The sequence below is a fragment of the Apis mellifera genome, linkage group LG1 (genome assembly GCF_003254395.2).
Source record: "Apis mellifera strain DH4 linkage group LG1, Amel_HAv3.1, whole genome shotgun sequence".
Classification (NCBI taxonomy): Eukaryota; Metazoa; Arthropoda; class Insecta; order Hymenoptera; family Apidae; genus Apis; species Apis mellifera.
The window spans coordinates 20,096,433-20,116,864 of NC_037638.1; the positions used below are offsets into that span (position 1 = coordinate 20,096,433).

The following is a 20,432-nucleotide window of genomic DNA, read 5'->3' on the forward strand; positions in this document are numbered from 1 at the left end:
TCCTAATCCGATAGACATCGTTCCTCCAGATGTTTAGACGAGTTGTTTGTATTGAGATGCGTGGGACAGATATATAATCTAGTCAATTTGACACCCTCATCGAGGGCCTAATGGGTGCTTTCAACCCAGGGCGAACCAGTTATGTAGAGCTTTCTAGGTTGCCAAATGGTTGCCCGGGATTATTATATTTCGATCCTTATCGTTCGGGAATTCATTTGTCTTTAACCTGTAAATAGTTTTATTAAAAAAAAAAAACAAATATAATTTTAAAGTAATATGAATATGCTATGAGTACGCATTGTCATCAGGGGGAAGAGAGAAAAAAAAAAAGTAATATCATCAAGAGTTGAGCTTCTCCTTCTCTGGATTCGTTATCAATGCGGTTGGAATCGAATGCATCGGAACCTCGGTATATTTTTTCGGTGGTAAAAATCTAAAACAAAAATTGACACGAGCCTCTGTAAATATATTCTCTTTCCTTTTTTTTTTTCTTTTACTCAAATTCAATTTGAACGTATACCTTTGAATAATAGGTGGAAAATGATTTCTATCGACGTCTCGTAGATCAGGTGTCCCAAAAATGAAACTGACCGCTGTTCCAACAATCATCGATACCAAAAAACCGAGCAAAGTGTAATACATGAACGATATCGTGTATAGAATGAACGGTTTGTCCTCGACAATCGGCAAGGAATCGTTATACGCCTTTGTTTGATTAAACACGTTCTTCGCGTTTATGCAATCCTCGGTCGAGGTAGGAAGGGGTGGATAATAGAATCGTTTCTGAGCCATATTCACTTGGGCGCCGACGATGATCCAGATCATAAACAATATGGAAGTTAATCCACCAGCGATAGCGCCCTTCGACGTAGCCCATGGCACCGTCATTCCCAAAGTGAAAATGCCCAGCATCGAGCCAGCCGTGATACCGTGAAGGGTTAAAGATACGCGAAAAATATCGCCCAAACGATCCACGAGAAATACCAGCGCCGCACAAATCAATCCTACGACAACTACGATAACCTGAAAAATCATGTCAATATTCCTTCTGTCACTTTGTATTTCTCTGAAATAGGAGAGAGCAATTTTATCTGTTATTTTATGATGTACCTTCATAATATTCGCCGCTCTGTGCTCTTTGTCGCTATTATTTGGCAACCAAGGATCGATGAAATCCTCGTAAATCGTACCAGCTACTGTGTTCAGAGAGGCGCTCATCGTGGAAAGACCAGCACTGACGAGACCGGCCAGGAAAAGGCCAGGAAGGCCTGGAATATTCGCAGCAACGTCCAATACGTAATAGGGTAGTAATTGATCACTCCTGGAAATTACCTGAAAATTAATTCACACGTTGATTGATTTATTTATTTATCCGGAATACAATTAATTTCTAAAGGATAAGAAAAATACATACTTTGGTACTAATGGGATCGCATTTGTAATATCTGGCGTACATTATAAGTCCTGTAAAGACGGATACCCATTTGATGACAACCATGCACAGACCCGTAAGCGCTATTGCCCTACAACAAGCGACAATAACAATATATATTTCTCTAATACACTCTCTTATTGTATTTAAAGAAAATGATCACTCACTTGTGCGCTTCTTTCAAATTCGGCACAGAGAGGAATCTCTGCAACGACACTTGACTGATACCAAGCCCGTGTAACCACGTCATCACCATTCCAATCGACATTCCCCAAAAAGAATTTCTAACGAATGGGCTGGGATCCATGCTGCAACGTGTGAATGTAATACATGTTACGCGTGAACCGCGGGTGAAAAACAATTTACCTTGAAATAAATTAAACGTTCATTTTCATTCATACTTCCAAAATTGTATTCTGCTACCATCTTCCGATATTTTCCAAATCTCCGATATGCCGCCCACGTTTATGATACCCAAAACGAAAACGGCGCACAGACTTCCCAACGTTACGATCATTTGAACGGTGTCCGCCCATACAACAGCTTTCAAACCTCCCTAAATACGATGAAAAAAAGGTGAAAATATTTCAAAAGTGAACGATATGACGATAACACGAGATCGTTCAATAGAAATTAACGTGAAATGCAAATCGTATATCTATACATTTTGTCTTTTAATTTAATCGTATAATCTAATCTACAATTATTTTATCTAATTTACATAATATAATTCTTTCACGCGGAATGATTATAATTTTTGTTCGCATCTATCTTTATTAATTTTTAAGTATTGTTTAAACATTTGACGAATACTGATGCGACAAAAAGATGACTTCTCTAATCTTTAAATCTTAATTATATTTCATTCGTATTTTCTTTATGATAAATTTGCCAACTTGAGCGTTGTATATGTAATGTAATTTATACGATTGTCGTGTAATTTATCAGATTGTCGAATCGTTCTCTTTCAAATGGAAAATGATTTTCAGATTTTTCTCTTTTTCATTTTTTTTATCTAAAAGAACAAGTTGAATATATCACAGGAATATGATATCTAAAATTCTCTAAATTTAATAATTAAAGTAGTATTGATTCTCGAAGTCGATCGGATGTCATCCAAAGATTCTTAACACATTGCTGATCAATAGTTTTATTGCTAGTTTTATCCAATAGCCATATGTATTTCGATAACGATAAAAATCTGAGAATTTTCCGTAATTTGTCCGTAATATATAAATAAGCTAGATATTTAAACGAATTATTTATTTGTAAATTTTTACTTGTAAAAAAATATTAAATTCGTACACACAACTTCTGCTTGAACGATTCGAACGAACTTTATCTATTTTCAAAATTAATAACTTATTTATAAGAAAGAGATAATTGAAAAAATAACTTACAATAGTTGTATAAAATATGCACACGATGCAGATTATCGGAGTAATCAGATAGAGATCGATCGCTGTTGCTTGAGAAAATGCTAAAGATGGTACATATACGATTAAAGGGACATAAATAACCGTAGAAAGTGTATAAAGAAATGAGGCAAACGTCCTCACAGGTCTTGTAAATCTCAGCTCTAAGTATTCAAACGTGCTGGTCAGTTGTAATTGATAAAATACTGGCAAATATACAATCGAAATAAGAACGCACGTTATTAATGATGTGAAAACGCAGGCAGCATACTGTGTACCATATTGGTATACTTCGACAGGTATAGCGAGCAAAGAAACTGCCGATATGTGACTAAAAAAAATTAAAGAAACCAATTTATAACGTCAATTTTATTATTTTTCATTTCAATCGAAATTAAAATTATATTACTTTATCGATAAATTTAATTGCCAATTTATATATTTGGTTTTTTTGAAAATGAAAAATATTTTCTCACGATAGTTTACCTAGCAATTAAACTCATGCCAACAGGAAAACAGGACATTGTTTTCCCTCCGAGCAAATATTCAGTAGTATTATCTTGTTTTTTGCCAAAACAGCCAAAATAAATCCCTATAAGTACACTGATCCCTAAAAGACCGCCGAACAATGTGTAATCGGTCCATCCAAATGTAAGGCGTTTCAATTCGTGTCCAAGCAATAATCTCGTTTCGTTTTCTGCCATTCTAAAATCCATTTGAAATTAAATTTAAAAATGAAATCGCACTAAACACTATAACAATTTTATTTTACTTCGTCACTCTCTTACTAGGCAACTTATTCTACCGTTGATATTCACTATTGTAATTAACAAAAAAACTTCCATTTCAATCTATTTTATTTACAATTCGATAATATTCGATATGGTATAATAAGTAGATCGATCAAATATATTTCTAACACTCACGTTTTGATTTTCTATTTTTTTCTTATTTGTTATCGAAAAGTAAATTTATCAATATATGAACCGATATACTTCCTCGAAATATTGCTATTAATTACATAGATTTTTATTAAATCCCAATTAATGATCAATCTATGAATATCAAATGTTGCAATTTGATAGAAGCTCGGAAAAATACTCGATGAGAGCTATATTCTTACTAATAATGATAACGTTTTAACTGATGCTATATTTTAACTGATTTTACACAAACACCAGTTTTAATTTATGGTAGGTAGATAACATTCCATCTTTCGCAATGTTCTGTAAATAATTATGTATCCTTAAACCATTTTCTGTAGACTGAACCTTGAGTTATTCGGTAACCGATATTTTCCTCATCTTATTTACTAAAAATTTGTAAAAATTTTTGTCACTCATATATGCATATCATGCTAAGAAATGACGAAGCGTATTGTTTCAAATAATTAAATCCTGTCGATACGGACTAATATAACATACATATTAATATAATATCATGTAGAAAAAGTAGAAAAAAAGGAATATAAGAATTTGCGTGTATATTTTTCTTTATATAATTCTTTATATAATTTACAGCATCGAATCTTTTAAGATGTACCGTATAATAACCATTCTGTTAACTCTCGCATCTTTTGTTGTTTCTCCATATCACTACAGTTTCCTAGAAGATCGTCTAAAATTTCTTTTTCTTCAAAGTCAAGCTTCTCTATGGGATTTAAAGGCTTAGTAACCATACTTGGAAGTGTAACGTCGTAATAAAGAAATATCTGCAAATATCAATATTTGTAATTTTCGAAATAATATCGATTATTTTACAACTATTTACGATAATAACATTACCTTATTATTAAAACTGTTATATACAAGGCAAGGTGTTGGAAATCCGGGAGTAACATTATAATTACCAGTACAAAATGCTCTAATTGGTTCTTCAAATTGAAAACGTACACTATTACGTTGTTGATCTAAAATATAAGTTTGTCCATCCCATCCGCAAGCTACTATTTCATCAGAACCATCGCCAGTTACATCTAATCGACATAAAGAGAATATCTGATGATCTACTTGCATCGACCTAAAAAAGATCGTGTAATCTATACTTAGTTATTAAATTAGCGATTTTACCATAATCTTACCATAGAATGACTTCATCTTTAACCAACATTATTGTCCCATCTAAAGTAGCAAGAGCATAAGGTTTCCCTTGAAAAGAATTATTTTGTATGTTCGCATCAGTTTCGATTTTATTCTTTCCTTTTAAATCTTCTTTATTATAATTATTGCTATTATCCCGACATGAAAAATGCTTATAGGTAGGTAATAAAGAATCTTTTTCCGTCTTAATATCGTAATCACCAAGAATTACGTTGCCTCCCAAAATATTACCGTCAACTTGATCCCGATTAGAAAGATCAGAAGTTCCAGAAATTTTTATCATTTTTGAATTGTCTATCGTTGAATTTTTTCTATTCCCTTCCATAGTATTTTTTCTTGTTTCTAATTGTGAATTATTTTTCTTAGATTCTAACGAGACAGATTTTAAATTTTTACTATGTTGAATTTCGTTTAAAACATTCGATTTACATGATTCTTTGAATTCGTAACTTGACACCTTATTCTCTACTATACATTCCAAATCTCCGATGATTTCTGTCGAAATATTTTGATTGCGCATTCTTGATATTCCCAATGTTTGATAGTCTACACAGCTTGCTTCTGTTTCGTTACTTTTATGATCAGTTTCATCTTCTAAATGACAATCTTCCGGATTACATTTAATTCGCATGAACGTTCCACCAGGTTGAGCAACTAATAAAGTTGGTGTTCCATCTGCCATATGCTAAATAAAAATTAAAATATTATTATAAAAATTATTATCACAAATTAAAATTTATCTTTTATTTATTATACCTGTAATGTAACAGTTCCTATTTGATTTGCACATTCCCATTTGTTCAATCCAACTAATTTTCCTCTTCCTAATTCTAAATTACTTGACCATCTATAAGATCTAACTACACGATCGGTCAAAGCAAGTATCATTTCATTTGCACCATCTTTATCAACATCTGCTATTAAAATCATTTTTGTATTGGTTGGAATTCTTTGTACATGCACACACTCCATTTTACCAGACAATTCATTTAATTCGTTGTTACCATCTATTTGATCTAAACTTGAGGAACTTGTCATATTAACACTTGTTATAATATCCACATTTGCATGACCTATAATTTTTATTCGATAAGAAACTTCAATAAATTAATTTTAAATATGATATAATAAAAATGAACTTACTATGTTTCACGTTATCTTGATCAATTATTTCCTTATTTAATTGGGTAGAACTTATATTAACAATATTAGGATTAACAGATCTTGGACTATAAAAAATATGTGCCCAACCATCTCCACATATTACAACTAATGCATTTCGTCCATAATTAAAGATATCTCCTATTGCTACACTAGTAATAAGACCTAATCCAGGTATTTTTTGCCATAATTCCGAGCCCTATAATATAATAATAAAAATAATAATAAAAATATTTAAAATATATAACATTTCAATAATTTTCTTCAATATTGAAGAATTGTTAGAGAATAAAAAAATTCACTTTAAAAATATAAAGTTCCCCTTCTGCAGTACCAACAACTAACTCATTATCACCATCATTATCAACATCTCCTATTGTTAATCCATGTCTACACACAGTACCAGGTAAATCCCATTGCAATCTTTTGACAAAACTAACAGCTCTCATTTTTTCTATAACAAATTTTATCTTGGTATTCTTGATGAATTTAATGGAAAATTGTGATTTGACATGGAAGGATAAAGATATTGCCAACGGCTAGGTGGCCAGACTATGGAAGTAGCTTTTGCTGTTATTAATCCAAGAGAAACAGGTCCAAAAGTATTAGAATCCATAGATCGTCCGATATGATCTCCCTCTACCCAACAATGACCTTCTGGTACCTAAGCAAATATAAATATATTTTCTTCATGAATTCTATAAATTTAATAAGATAAATAATTTAAATACCTGAAAAATATCTGATTTATACCCATGTGTGCGTACTATATCTCCAGAAAGTCCCACAACACGTTTAATCAAAATTTGTTCTGGAGTTTTTGGAGATTTAACAGTTACTATTTCACCTCGTTGAATATCTTGGGTGCGAATTGCTCGGCGATTCAAAAAAACATAATCTGGATTCCTCTCATCTGGATTCAAAGTTGGTTGCATAGAAACTCCTTCTACTTTAGCTATGTAACCAACTGTATCCAAAAAGGTGATCCCAATAGGAATGCCTATAAGGATACCCGCAAAAAAATGTCGCACTTTCATTTATCGCATTTATGCACTAAAATAATAATAAAACTTCAAGTTAAATATGTAGAATATACATATTTATACGCAAAATTTTATTACGATTAAAAATTATAATTTTATAATAATATATACGAATTTATATCATAAAAGAAAATATATTTTCTTTTATTAGATTGCATTTTTAACATTATTATTAAATTCTTAAATTAAAATTTTATGTGTTATTTCTCTATAAATTGAAATAACCTTTTATAGGTTAGCCATATATAATTTAAAATAAAAGTCTGTTTTGATTTTAAATTTGTTAAACTATCACAGAACTTGCACTAATAAAAATATTATGATTTAAAAAACATTAAATAAATCTTATTGTTTATTAAGTTGTAGGCACAAAATACATAGAGATTACAAAGTAATTTAATTGTGATACATGATGGAAAACTGATATTGTATATATGCACGCGTGCGTAGATATGGTTATACATATACGTAATATAATCTTCTATACAATTATATTACAATGTGTAGGTGAAATTAATGTCGACAAAAAGAATAAATAGTAAGAGAAAGACAAAGATAAATTAAAAAATTTTAGAATCAACACCATCTTTAGAGTGTCATAAACCAAGATAGGACTAAGGAGAGCAAATAATGGAAAGAAAAATAAAGAATTGAAAATCAGTATCATCTTTTTAATATTGTTAAAGATAGCCATTTCTCGTTCTATTTTTATCTCTTTCTTATTTTTTATTTTTTTTTACTTCATTTGTTTTATTATAACTCTAGAGATGCTGTTGATTTTCAACTTAACTTTTTAACTTATTTCTATCTTTTTCATATTATTTTTTTTCTTATTTATACGCATCTAAAAATTATTTTTAAAATTTATTGATTTTAATAATTTTTGTGATTGAAATAAATGTAATTTTTTGACTCAATTTGACTCGGTATTCTAAATAATAATAGAATAAATAATAAATAGAAATAGAATATAGCATACTCGATATATCATATCTATAAATAAATATTCTGATTTTTTCGCGATTAATTATTCAAATTGTAGGACATAAAATTTTATTAAATGTTAAATCTAGTATAAATGTTAAATCTTGTATATATAATACAAGCTTATAATTTATTATATGATATTTTGATTTGAATAAATTGATATTTTTATTAACAAATAAATACAAAATGTATCCATTGCATATTAATTTAATTATTTATTTTAAAGCAATTTATTTTTAAAAAATTTTTTTATTAAATTTATATTAAATAATTGTATTAAATTTGTTTTAAATAAAATATATTTTTAAAATTTTTATTACTAGGCATAATTTTAAAACTATAAAGAGTAAACATTTATATGATTTGCGTTTATATATGATGCGTTTTCTCAATAGAAATACATATTACAAAAAAATGCAGTAATTCGGCATTTTTCACGTAAAAATATTTTAAAATATATTTGATCACAATTATAACATTATCTACTCACATAGACATCATATAACAGTAATATTAATAATGTCATCTCACAATAACTATTAAAAGATGAACGATTTAAATATTATTATTCATTTTTAACATTATCATGGAAGATCATGCAATTAAACTAATTTTTATTTTTACACAACACTGAGTATGATTTCAACTTGTATTTTGGTTTTTTTCTTTTTTTTATATACATAACAAACGTCTTAAAGTGTAGCAAGTAAAATGACGAATATTTATATTTAATATGGAAATTGCACAATTAAACATAGGTATGAAAATGACATTGCTACATACTAAATAGTTTTACAAACTACATTATTAAAAAAATTCTAATATTCTTAATATAACTCAAATACTGCACAGAGAATTGCATATAAAATTAAATAAAAAAATGAACAAAAAATTTGTATAAATAAAAAAATTCAAAATGGAACTAAATAATTGGTATGTGTACAAGCATTATAGATCAGTGCTTGCCAATCATCATACCCAATAATATAGAATCAATACCAGAGTTATATCAGTAATTATTTAGTGCCTATTGACTGTACTTGAATTCTGTGGTCATCATTATACAATGACTCAATCAGACATGTGCACGATACACTGCCTTCTATTTGGCCCCTCTGATTAGTAAATTTTTGATTCTATGAAATATAAGATACAATAGGCGATAATGTAATCATAGAATAAATTCGAGTCTTATATCATATTAGGTCTTTGGCAGTGCTTAACCAAGATTTGTATCATTCATGATTATTTTTGTCAATTATTTTGTTATTTTGTTGTAATCCATAAATTTTAAAGATTGGTAAACACTGATTTAGTCAAATGTTTGTCATTATAATTTTTATTTTTATTCTGAACTGTCTTTTCATTGTAAGGCAACCCATCTTTTATCCTCATCTTTAATCCTCATCTTTAATCTATTTAATTTCACTTTCCTCGTCAAATATTTTTATAATTTCGTTGTTTTTTATTAAGTTTTATTATCTTCTATATATTTGTTATTTTTCAATGATTTAACACGAAATATAATGTATTTTTTATATGTTTTTGCTATTATTCTCTTTTTCTTTTCCATTTTTTTCTAGTCTCTCTTCTCCCTTTTCCTCTATTTTTTCTTTCTTTTCCTCTTTTCCTTCCTCATCTTCTTCCTCTTCTTCATCTATTTCTTCTTCACTTCCTTCATTGTATTGTTTAACATTATTACTTTCTTTATCATTTTCTTCATCATCTCTATCTGTTTTATCGTTTTCTTCTTCTTTTTTCTCATCTTCAGATTGTTCAACTTCTTCTTTTACTTTTTCAATCTCTTCTATCTCTTCAATCTCTTTTGTTTCTTCAACTTCTTGTACTTCTTCCTTCTTTCTTTCTTCATTGTATCCAATTGATTTTATTTCTGTCCTGTTTTGTATTAAATATTTTTTCTGTTCCTCTTCTTCCATTTCTATTTGTTTTTCTTGGTAAATTTCTTTTACTTCATCTTTATTCTTAATTTCCTCTTTATTATTTTTTTTAATATTTAACACTTTTTCTGTATCTTTTAAATTCAAGATTCTTATATCATTTGCATTTTTTTCTTGATCTTCTTCATCAATTTCCTAATATAATGAAAAGATATTTAGCAATTTTATTTTTAAAAATAATATAATAAAATATAATAAAAAATATATTAAATATAATAAAAATTATATTTAATTAAATATGTAATAACTATAGCTTCGAAAAAATGTGATCAGAACTAAATTAATATAATAATTAAAATATAAAATAAATTATATGAATTTAAATAATAATTGAAAATAATAATATATGTATTGAAAAGAAAGTTTATAAATACTAAGTGTAATTATTCAATTAATAATTATGTGATGTAAATGTGAAATATATGTATAATGCATTCTCAAAATTAAAAATTTAAATATTAAATATTAATAATCAAAAATATTAATAATCAATTTAGAACGTAAATTAGATATTAATATTTACAAATCACAGATAAATAATGTTGCATCATATTAGTATTAAATTTATATGTTAATTAATAATTATATTATTTTAAAATAATAATTTTGATTGTTTATATCATTTCTGTGATTTGTGCTATTTTTATGTTAAATAATCTTTACAGAAGCAAATAATTAAATGAATGAAAAAATCACCAAATAAAACAAGGCTCCACAGATTCAGATTTGATTCTGTTGTAATTCTAATATTTTCTTACAGCTGCATTTTGGTCGAGACTGATGAGAGAGAGAGTCATTTTGCCTGAAAGTACAACAGGTGCCTCTACATCTTCTTCCGCTTTCTGAGCTTGAGTTTCTGAATCTGTTACAAGCAATTCACATTGTGGAGGAAGTGCACCTTCTAAATATATTGGTTTTGGTGGTGTTTTTTCCCTCTCAATATGACTAAAACAGAATAATCGTATTTACATTAAAAATAATATAAATTTTAATAAATATACCTTTTTCAAAATTCTCTTCCAATTACCTTGGTGAAATTGGAATTATAGGAGTAGTAGGTCTACTACCCTTATTCTCACAACTAGCTGTCATTTCCATACCCATGACTTTAATAGTTGGTGAATGTTCTATGTTTTCTACTTTATCTTCTGTACTATATTGAACCTGAGCAATGGTATTGTCCTGTAAATTAAATTTTTTAATGTAATAAAATAAAAGATCTTGTATATTATTTTCTTAAAAGTATAATTATACCTATTTTGAATGTATAATATAATTAAATACAATTTATAATATAAGTATTATATTATAATCGTTAATTTTTATAAATCAATAAAAAGTAAATATTTTTAATCCTTTTCAAAAATATAAAACAGCATTCACACTCAAAAATTCATACATTCGAAAAAACGGTTAAAAAAATCATGCTATTGATTTAAAAAAATTGATAATATAAAAGGAAATAATTAATAATTTATAAGCGTGCATTTAAATCCATCAATTTAAAAAAAAATCATATTTGACATCAAATCATATATAAGTACATTACAGATTATTTTTATGCTTTATTTAATATGCTTTGATTTATAACATATTATAAATATGTCTTAAATATTATCTCAATGTTGATTTTTTTAATATTAGAATATTTGAACAAAATAAATTTTGTTATTTATGGAAAAAATTTATAAACATTGGTTATTCTTGTTAGAAAATCTTTTAGGCAAAGAATATACCTTAGATGAGCGATCAATCCCTGCCAGGCCTTTGGACTTTGGAGGCCCATCTACTATTTAAATGTAAAAATAAAAACTATAAATTCTAAATTATTTAAAAATTAAATTTATCAATTTAAATGTTTTAACGAGTATTTCACTCAGCTAAAATATGAGTATGCACTTTTTTTATAGAGATAAATATATACAAAATAATCATTAATTTAAATATGGTTATACAAGCATTGAAGTATAAGAAAAAGCGAAATATATCGAAGATTTAATATAACGAATACTTATAACGAATACGCAAAATGTAATATACAAGAGGAGAGGTAAAACTTGAAACGCAATCAGAACACAACAACGTGCATATTTCTAAGGACTAAAGAACTGAAAATGTAAACTGCTTCATAATTAATCTAGTAAACCTTGAATTCTTGTTGTGGATTTGGACTATGCATAACTGAACGTGATATGTTGCCCATCTGAACAACAATTCTTTCCATGGCTGCTTCTGTCTCGACCAAACGGCGTCTCAGCTGATCTATCTCTATGTCTCCTGCCGCTTCTTGTGTTCCAGCATGTATAACATTATCAAACGTGTTCAGAGAATATATACGAATACTTACAATATTTTTAATTTTAATCTAATATTTTTTTATTGTTATATTTATGATATAAATACGTGTGTGTTCTAATTGTGCAAACCTTGCATCATGCAACACCATTTAAAAATCTGATTAGATACTCAAAAAAACATGTACCTTATTTTTCAGTATTTCTTTAAAGGAACTAGCTTTCAAGGAAAACACTGCATTAATGATAATGTAAATAAAGTGTGGTCAATATTTTTTAAATACTTAAAAAACTTACGGTCTTTTAATTCCTCTAAGGTAGGAGTAGGTCTTTGTGGTGATGGAGATCTTTCCTTCTGATAATTCATTGTACCACCAGTCATTGCAGTAGCAAAAGCTTCAGGACTGAATACCATTTTTCGAAATTCTTTTTCTGCTGCAGCACCTGGATATTCTGAAATAATTTCACTATCCGAATTTTTTCTCAGCACCTAATAAAATAATTTGTAACAACAAATTTTACAAAGATTAGTAGTTATAATACAATTATAATATTAAAATTTTACAAAATATTTTACCTTAACAATTGTATATAAGAAAAAAAGTACAATTCCTAAAGTATACAATGGCATAATAATTCCCATGGTACCACTTCCTTTTGGTGCAGGAACAACATGTCCTGCACCACCTAAAGGTGGTCTCATTTTTGGCACAACATGATCAGGTCTATCTGAAACCTTTGGTACAATATGAGAAGAAGGTATAGCTCTACCACGTTCTCTCAATGCAGGATGTAAACCACCTGCATGTGGAGGTGTACGTCGTTCTTGTTTTATTGTATCTAGAAATATAAATATCTTTTTAAATATTATTTAAAAAAATATAGAATATATAAAACAAATAGAATTCAAAATTATATTGTAATTATTTTATCATTTTAAAATTTAATATTATAATAGTTAGTAATACATTATTATTTTATACAATAAAAGAGTTTATTATATATATTCAAAGCTATAACTATAGAGTAAATTTATTCTCATCTACTCATTTCTACTTATATTTGCTCTTTTGGCAACTTGCCAAATAGAAGAGATAACTTGAATCTGCTTTCCATATATAATTAGTTAGTTTAATAGTACCAAATTATATTTTTTATAAATATAAATACAGTCAATAGCTCAATAATTCAATTCAAATTAGATAATTATTATTTATTAATAATAATAAAAAAACTGTGCATGCTGTTATTAATAATTAATATTAAAAATTTTGAAATCTTTTATAATTCTTACTGTGTGGCATTAAAATATGATATCTGATTAAATGTGGAGTTCCTAGTTGAGAAAGAGGTATACCAAAATTTATTTTAAGACAAAGAGAACTATTAAATGATCTTATTTCTTCTAAAACTTGTTTATAAGATTTTTCCAGATGTTCTCTTTTAGCAAGAAATGTAGATAAATCTATACCACATCTAGCTAAAATTTCTTCTCTACATAAACTTGCACTTTGTGGTGTTAATTTTATAGTTCTCAAAGCATCTCTTATTCTTGGATCAATTTGATGGTGTTTCAATATATTCTGACATATTTCATACATAATATCAGCTGCAGTAACATCACTTTCAAAGATTACACCGCAGCATGCTAATAAACATTTTTAAATTTAACTTAATAACAAGAAAAAATGATATTTTAATAATTTATGTTAAATAATTATTAAATAATTCAAAATATAAAAATTTAAAAAAAAAGTAAAACTTAAAACTGAAATTGAATCATTGAATTTTCTTAATTCAATATAAATATATTTCAAAAATAATTAAATTAGAAAACTTTGATATATTATGCATTCTTCTTTATTTTTTTTTTTTTCAAATAAAATATTTTTATAAAATCTTACCAGAATTGTCGGTCATATGATGTGGATTGACAGATGCTGTGAGCATAGGATAGAAAATTTTCGGCCATAATACCGCAAAACACCCGGCTACAATGGCTAAGATAAAAATCGTCTTTCTCGGACCGAAATCTGTTATTTCAGCCATATTCGTAAATTTTTCGTTCGTATAACTCTCGCAATTTCGATAAAAGATAAAACAACTGTAAATCTTCCACTATTACATCCAGGGATCGCAAAAGCTGATGGAAGACACAGTCACAGCGCACTGTCGTCTGCTATTTCTGTCATGGAACAGGGCTGTGTCTATTGACTTTCGTTCCCATAATATTTTTCTTCAATTTCTAATCTACATTAGAATGCATTTAAATAATTAATTGTTAAGAAACATTTTAATGAATTTAATTGATTTGTTTAATTTTTATATCGTAATGAAATAACAAAAAAAAATACATGTAAACATATTTGTAAAGAATTCGTAATGTTTTTTATATTTAGAAATTAAATAAATTTTAATATTAACATAATAGAATAAATATTACAGAAAAATAAAATAATTTTATTAAATTTTTTTTTTTATTTAGGATTAACATTCTACATGTTAGTTATAAAAGTAAGCCAAAAGACAAGCCAGAAATAGCAGACAATGTCACATAAGCAAAGAGAGACCTTGTTTTATAGGTAAATAGTATGAATATGTACTTCTTTTACTTGCATTTATTTACAGAATAAATTATACATAAAAATTTAATAGTAAATAATTTGTTAATGATTTCTAAAATTTATAATGTTCTATAAATTATTCAATTTTATTCTGGGCCACCTCTCTGTAATAAAAAAGGATTCATTCAATATGATTTTTTTTTCTCATTATATATTATAAAGATAAAAAAATATGCAAATTATTATTTAGAAATTATTATCATTATAATTATAAACTCATTTATATTTTAATGACTTTTATTAATGAATTTTATAGATTTAATATAGATACGAACGAGAAATTTAATTATATTATAAATAGTAAAATAAATAGTGTACTTACATTAATATATGCAATTTCTTTCTCATCAATGGGTCGTCTTTGAAATCGTGCAGGAAGATAAAGATCTTCTATTGTTGGTAAAACAACTACATTAGGTCCCGTTGCACTAGGATTATTTTGTTCTAACATAGCCGAGTCTAAGTGCTTAGATGGTGGATTTGAAGTTGTATCTGCAGTAGTTAACCAATAACAAGGATTTCAGTCGGCTTTTTCAATTGAACTCTTTCAATTGAAATTTTCAACATTCATGGTACTCAGTAATTTTTCTTTTACATTACCTTTCTGAATCCCACCTTTACGAAATTTAATCAAAGGCACGTGTGGTTTTACTACCTAATGAGATTTAATTCTTATAAATTGATCACGTTTTATTATGTACATATATTAATCTATGCATACATACATATGCATATATTCTTCTTATAATTATACCGATGCACTGACCTTCCAACCTTTGCTTGCCATCATAATTGTTTTTTAATATATTTTATGCGAAGACCAAGTTTTACTTGCAACACAAGCTTCTTTCAATCACTTTAAAAGTCTCAAATAGATGGCGTATTCTAACATATTCAATGAGTACAAAACAATCGTGAAATAATTTTGTATAAGGTTAACACTAGTTTTGTAAAGTTAATACGAACTACGTGACATTAAAAATTAATAAACAACATCCCTATTTAATTTCGTTCAAGTATATATTCTTATTCAAATCTATACTGTATATATAACAAATATGTATGTATGTATATCGAAATATACATTAAATTTAATAATTATTTTAATTCATAATAGAGATATAGGTCAAATAGGTTATTTGTATTACGAAATAAAAAACATATAAATCTTCAATTGTTATCTCTTGAAATTTTCATAATTATTAAAATAATTATTTAATATAAAATAATTATTTTTTGTTTATTTATATTTATCTTATATTTTATTTAATATAATAGATATGTAATAAAGATAATGAATTCATTGTAATAAATTTTATTTTATTGTAAATTTAACTTAATTACAAAGTATTTGGCATCAAAAAATATTTTTGATAAATTAAGATTGTATAGAAAATTAAAATGAAAATGGATAATAATACCACATAAAACGTGGTTATTTCAGCAGTCTTTCAATGATCAATGACATTGATATTGTCATTATATTTAAATTTATTAAGATTAAGTTTCTAATCTACTTCTTCCATTCGTGAACTATCTTCTGTATCTCCTTCCAGAGGAGGAATTTCTTCTGTAGTTTGTTCTTCTGATACAGATTCTTCTTCATCAATACCAAGTCCCAATTTAATCATTCTGTAAATTCTTGCAGCATGAACTTGTGGTTCATCTAAAGTAAAACCAGAAGATAAAAGTGCTGTTTCAAACAATAAAATTACTAAATCTTTTACTGCTTTATCATTTTTATCTGTTTCTGCTTTCTGATGTAAAGTTTCAATAATAGTATGGTCAGGATTTATCTCAAGATGTTTTTTTGCAGCCATATATCCCATAGTAGATGTGTCTCTAAGTGCTTGAGCTTTCATAATTCTTTCCATATTAGCAGTCCAACCATATTGTGAAGTAACTATACAGCAAGGTGAATCAACCAATCGATTCGAAACTACAACTTTCTCTACTTTATTGTCAAGAATATTTTTCATTACTTTACATAAATTTTCATATTTGGCTTTGTCTTCTTCTCTTTTCTTCTTTTCATCTTCATCTTCAGGAAACTCTAAACCTTCTTTGGTTACAGATACTAATTGTTTTCCATCAAATTCTTTCATTTGTTGTACTACATATTCATCGATAGGCTCTGTCATATAAACAACTTCAAAGCCACGTTTTTTTACACGTTCAACAAATGAACTGTTTGCAACTTGGTCTTTGCTCTCTCCAGTAATGAAGTAAATGTGTTTTTGATTCTCTTTCATTCTACCTACATAATCCTTAAGAGAACAGACCTCATCTCCAGAAGATGAAGTGTGATATCTTAAAAGATCAGATAATTTATTACGATTAGAACTGTCCTCATGAATACCTAATTTAATGTTTTTGCTAAATTGTTCATAGAATTTTTTATAATTATCTTTGTCTTCTGCAAGTTCTTCAAACAATTCTATGCATTTTTTTACAAGATTTTTACGAATAACCTTTAAAATTTTATTTTGTTGAAGCATTTCACGAGAAATGTTCAAAGGAAGATCTTCACTATCAACTACTCCTTTTATGAAATTTAAATATTCTGGAATTAACTGTTCACAGTTGTCCATAATGAATACTCTTCTTACATATAATTTAATATTATTTTTCCTTTTCTTATTTTCAAATAAATCAAATGGCATACGTTTTGGAATAAAAAGTAAAGCTCTGAATTCTAATTGACCTTCTACAGAAAAATGTTTAACAGCCAAATGATCTTCCCAATCATTTGTCAATGATTTATAAAATTCACCATATTCTTCTTGTGTAATATCATCAGAATTTCTAGTCCAGATAGGTTTTGTTTTGTTTAATTCTTCATCTTCTGTATATTTCTCTTTAATAGTTTTTTTCTTCTTCTTTTTTCCTTCTTCCTCTGGTGCTTCTTCATTTTCATCTACATCTTCAATTTTTGGTTTTCCATCATCTTCCTTTTTCTCTTCTTCTTCTTCTTCAGCTTCATCCTCACTCAGTTCTTTTTCACGTTCCTTCTGTACAACTAATTTAATTGGATAACCAATAAATTGAGAATGTTTTTTTACAATTTCTTTTATTTTACTCTCTTCTAAATATTCGGCTTGATCTTCTTTTACATGTAAAACAATTTTTGTTCCTCGTCCTAATGTTTCTCCATTATCATGTCTAACAGTAAATGATCCACCAGCACTAGATTCCCATAGATATTGTTCATCATCATTGTGTTTTGAAATAACAGTGACTTTGTCTGCTATTAAATAAGCAGAATAAAAACCTACACCAAATTGTCCAATCATGGAAATATCTGCACCAGCTTGAAGTGCTTCCATAAAAGCTTTGGTACCAGACTTTGCAATTGTACCAAGATTATTTACCAAATCAGCCTTAGTCATACCAATACCAGTATCAATAATAGTCAAAGTACCATCATTCTTGTTTGGAATAATTTTAATAAATAATTCTTTGCCATTATCAAGCTTAGAAGGATCAGTTAAAGATTCATAACGAATCTTATCAAGGGCGTCACTAGAGTTTGATATAAGTTCTCTTAAAAAAATTTCTTTATTTGAATAAAAGGTATTAATAATCAATGACATAAGTTGAGCAATCTCTGCCTGGAATGCAAAAGTTTCCACATCTTCTGCTTTTGTTTCCATTTCTGTTGACATCTGTAAAAAAGAAAAATTAAATTAGAAAAAAAAAAAATTTAAACAATCAAAAAATTACATAAAATCACAAATATAAATTTCTATTTTTAATTTATATATGAAACATTTTATATATGCATTTCTTATTTTTTTTTTTTTTTTTACATGTGATATATATTATTTTATTATTGTATAATAAATGCAATAATATTTCCCGATACAATTTAAAAAAAACAAATTTATACGAATAAAAAAAATGTGTTAAAATAGAGTTAAGATTAATTTTTTAATAAAACTATTAAATTTAGAACAACATTTAATAAGAAACGTAAATCAATAAAAATTTACTGATTATTTATTGTTTAGGAAATATATTTTATATAAACACGTTAAATATTATTTTAATAATTAATTTAAAATAATTATACCTTGATATTTAGATAAACCAATGTTAAAATACACTTCAAAAATTTATAAACACAGTATCGGACACTTAGCAATTTATTGAATGAAGACGCGCGTTGAGTAGGTTTGCTTTTATATACTCACTAAAATTCTAGAATGTTCTAGAATGTTCTAGAACATTTTTATCTCTTTGGATACCTCATATCCGGGAAAATTTAAATTTATCTTGATAATTTTTAATTAATAAATATTTTTTATCTATATTTTCAATATTGTTTATCTATTATAGAATAAAAGTGCATAATTTTTTTTTTAAATATATAAATATTTGTTATTAAATAATGGAAATTGATTTGATTTTCTTTTTCACTTTAACGTGATACTTCCGGTATTTAGTTTTGTAAGTCAAGGAAGAGAAATAATATCAAAATTTTTATGACAAGTGAATAAATAATTTTTATCTTAACTCGTCTTGTTTGTTAATCATATCTATCAATGAATATCTATCATCAGTTAGGTATGTAAATTTAAAATGTATCATTTATGATTATATTAAATAGAAATTATTGAATTACCATTATATCGTCAAATATTATCGAACCATGTGTTTGATATTACGCGGCAAAAATTTTCTTCTCATCATACTATATTATTTTTAGCTTTCGATTTTTTTTCAAATATATTTTTTTTTTATTTATATTTAAACGAAATCCTATTGTATCAAAATATTTTTAATGTTTTAACAATATATTTTTAATATAATTTACGTATAAGCGAGTATGATCTTTAAAGTTGATTCGTTCTTTATTATTTTAATTTAGTTTTTATTTCTACAATTTTAAGAGAAATACTTGTATAATGAATCACATATATTTATTGTAGTTAAAAATAATAAGAAATGCATTATTAATTAATAAATTAATAAATTATCGGAAGGAAATATTGATAGCAAAAACAGGAAGCATTACATATAGAAAAAAAAAATATATATATACATATATAGATATATATCTTTTCAATATTATAATTCATTAATTGAAGTTAAAAAAAATAAAAAATTAAAAGTGGTAAGTAAATAAATTAGTAATTTAACAATAAAAAAGTTTTAAATTTTGTAAAAACCTCGAGAATACAGTCGGTATATAATCATATTTCTTTATACATATCGGTATGTGGCGCCCCCATTGCATAGATTATTACAATTTTATTTTTTATCATTATTTGAAGTGGAATTTAAATCTATTATTAAACATTATACTTGATATTATATTTTCTTAGATAAACTTATTTTTATTTACAATTATTATCTTAATTTTTCTTCTTATTTCAATTTCTGAAATAATAAATAAAAATTATTTTATTAAAATATT

The 20,432-nt window shown here is 26.7% G+C and overlaps 6 protein-coding genes across 11 annotated transcripts; all 6 read right to left on the reverse strand.

Annotated features, from left to right (window-relative positions):
* Positions 1-214: 214 nt before the first annotated feature.
* On the reverse strand, positions 215-3,987 carry LOC410683 (sodium-coupled monocarboxylate transporter 2). 2 transcript variants are annotated; one of them, XM_394160.6, is made up of 9 exons: positions 3,774-3,987; positions 3,334-3,552; positions 2,833-3,178; positions 1,834-1,988; positions 1,600-1,740; positions 1,415-1,523; positions 1,111-1,332; positions 521-1,023; positions 215-433 (listed from the first exon to the last, which is right to left on the reverse strand). In XM_394160.6, the coding sequence occupies exons 2-9, from the start codon at positions 3,549-3,551 to the stop codon at positions 340-342; spliced, it is 1,788 nt and encodes a 595-aa protein (XP_394160.3). In that variant the 5' UTR covers position 3,552; positions 3,774-3,987; the 3' UTR covers positions 215-339. The 2 variants fall into 2 exon arrangements, with proteins under 2 accessions (XP_394160.3, XP_016770351.2); XM_016914862.2 differs by lacking the exon at positions 3,774-3,987 and adding an exon at positions 3,636-3,736 and having other exon boundaries at positions 293-433.
* A 326-nt stretch (positions 3,988-4,313) lies between these two features.
* LOC551451 (integrin-alpha FG-GAP repeat-containing protein 2-like) lies at positions 4,314-6,556 on the reverse strand. The gene is made up of 6 exons (XM_026446163.1): positions 6,410-6,556; positions 6,090-6,306; positions 5,703-6,019; positions 4,928-5,631; positions 4,632-4,866; positions 4,314-4,558 (listed from the first exon to the last, which is right to left on the reverse strand). The coding sequence occupies exons 1-6, from the start codon at positions 6,554-6,556 to the stop codon at positions 4,379-4,381; spliced, it is 1,800 nt and encodes a 599-aa protein (XP_026301948.1). The 3' UTR covers positions 4,314-4,378.
* Positions 6,557-6,644: 88 nt separating this feature from the next.
* On the reverse strand, positions 6,645-7,977 carry LOC102654681 (mitochondrial inner membrane protease subunit 2). Of its 2 annotated transcripts, XM_026446164.1 has the most exons (3): positions 7,539-7,977; positions 6,861-7,107; positions 6,645-6,771 (listed from the first exon to the last, which is right to left on the reverse strand). In XM_026446164.1, exons 1-3 carry the CDS (start codon positions 7,612-7,614, stop codon positions 6,747-6,749), a joined length of 348 nt encoding a protein of 115 aa, XP_026301949.1. In that variant the 5' UTR covers positions 7,615-7,977; the 3' UTR covers positions 6,645-6,746. The 2 variants fall into 2 exon arrangements, with proteins under 2 accessions (XP_026301949.1, XP_026301950.1); XM_026446165.1 differs by lacking the exon at positions 7,539-7,977 and having other exon boundaries at positions 6,861-7,228.
* A 2,232-nt stretch (positions 7,978-10,209) lies between these two features.
* On the reverse strand, positions 10,210-14,622 carry LOC551494 (resistance to inhibitors of cholinesterase protein 3). 4 transcript variants are annotated; one of them, XM_026446167.1, is made up of 8 exons: positions 14,294-14,622; positions 13,684-14,037; positions 12,967-13,229; positions 12,687-12,879; positions 11,832-11,884; positions 11,123-11,277; positions 10,792-11,040; positions 10,210-10,230 (listed from the first exon to the last, which is right to left on the reverse strand). In XM_026446167.1, exons 1-7 carry the CDS (start codon positions 14,436-14,438, stop codon positions 10,839-10,841), a joined length of 1,365 nt encoding a protein of 454 aa, XP_026301952.1. In that variant the 5' UTR covers positions 14,439-14,622; the 3' UTR covers positions 10,210-10,230; positions 10,792-10,838. The 4 variants fall into 4 exon arrangements, with proteins under 4 accessions (XP_026301952.1, XP_026301951.1, XP_026301954.1 ...); XM_026446166.1 differs by lacking the exon at positions 11,832-11,884 and adding an exon at positions 12,242-12,381 and having other exon boundaries at positions 14,294-14,620; XM_026446169.1 differs by lacking the exon at positions 13,684-14,037 and having other exon boundaries at positions 14,294-14,621.
* A 367-nt stretch (positions 14,623-14,989) lies between these two features.
* On the reverse strand, positions 14,990-16,068 carry LOC725980 (28S ribosomal protein S36, mitochondrial). The gene is made up of 4 exons (XM_001121760.3): positions 15,780-16,068; positions 15,614-15,668; positions 15,336-15,505; positions 14,990-15,117 (listed from the first exon to the last, which is right to left on the reverse strand). Exons 1-4 carry the CDS (start codon positions 15,801-15,803, stop codon positions 15,100-15,102), a joined length of 267 nt encoding a protein of 88 aa, XP_001121760.2. The 5' UTR covers positions 15,804-16,068; the 3' UTR covers positions 14,990-15,099.
* Positions 16,069-16,363: 295 nt separating this feature from the next.
* LOC411700 (heat shock protein 83) lies at positions 16,364-19,218 on the reverse strand. The gene is made up of 2 exons (XM_006571272.3): positions 19,086-19,218; positions 16,364-18,678 (listed from the first exon to the last, which is right to left on the reverse strand). Exon 2 carries the CDS (start codon positions 18,676-18,678, stop codon positions 16,522-16,524), a length of 2,157 nt encoding a protein of 718 aa, XP_006571335.2. The 5' UTR covers positions 19,086-19,218; the 3' UTR covers positions 16,364-16,521.
* Positions 19,219-20,432: the final 1,214 nt, after the last annotated feature.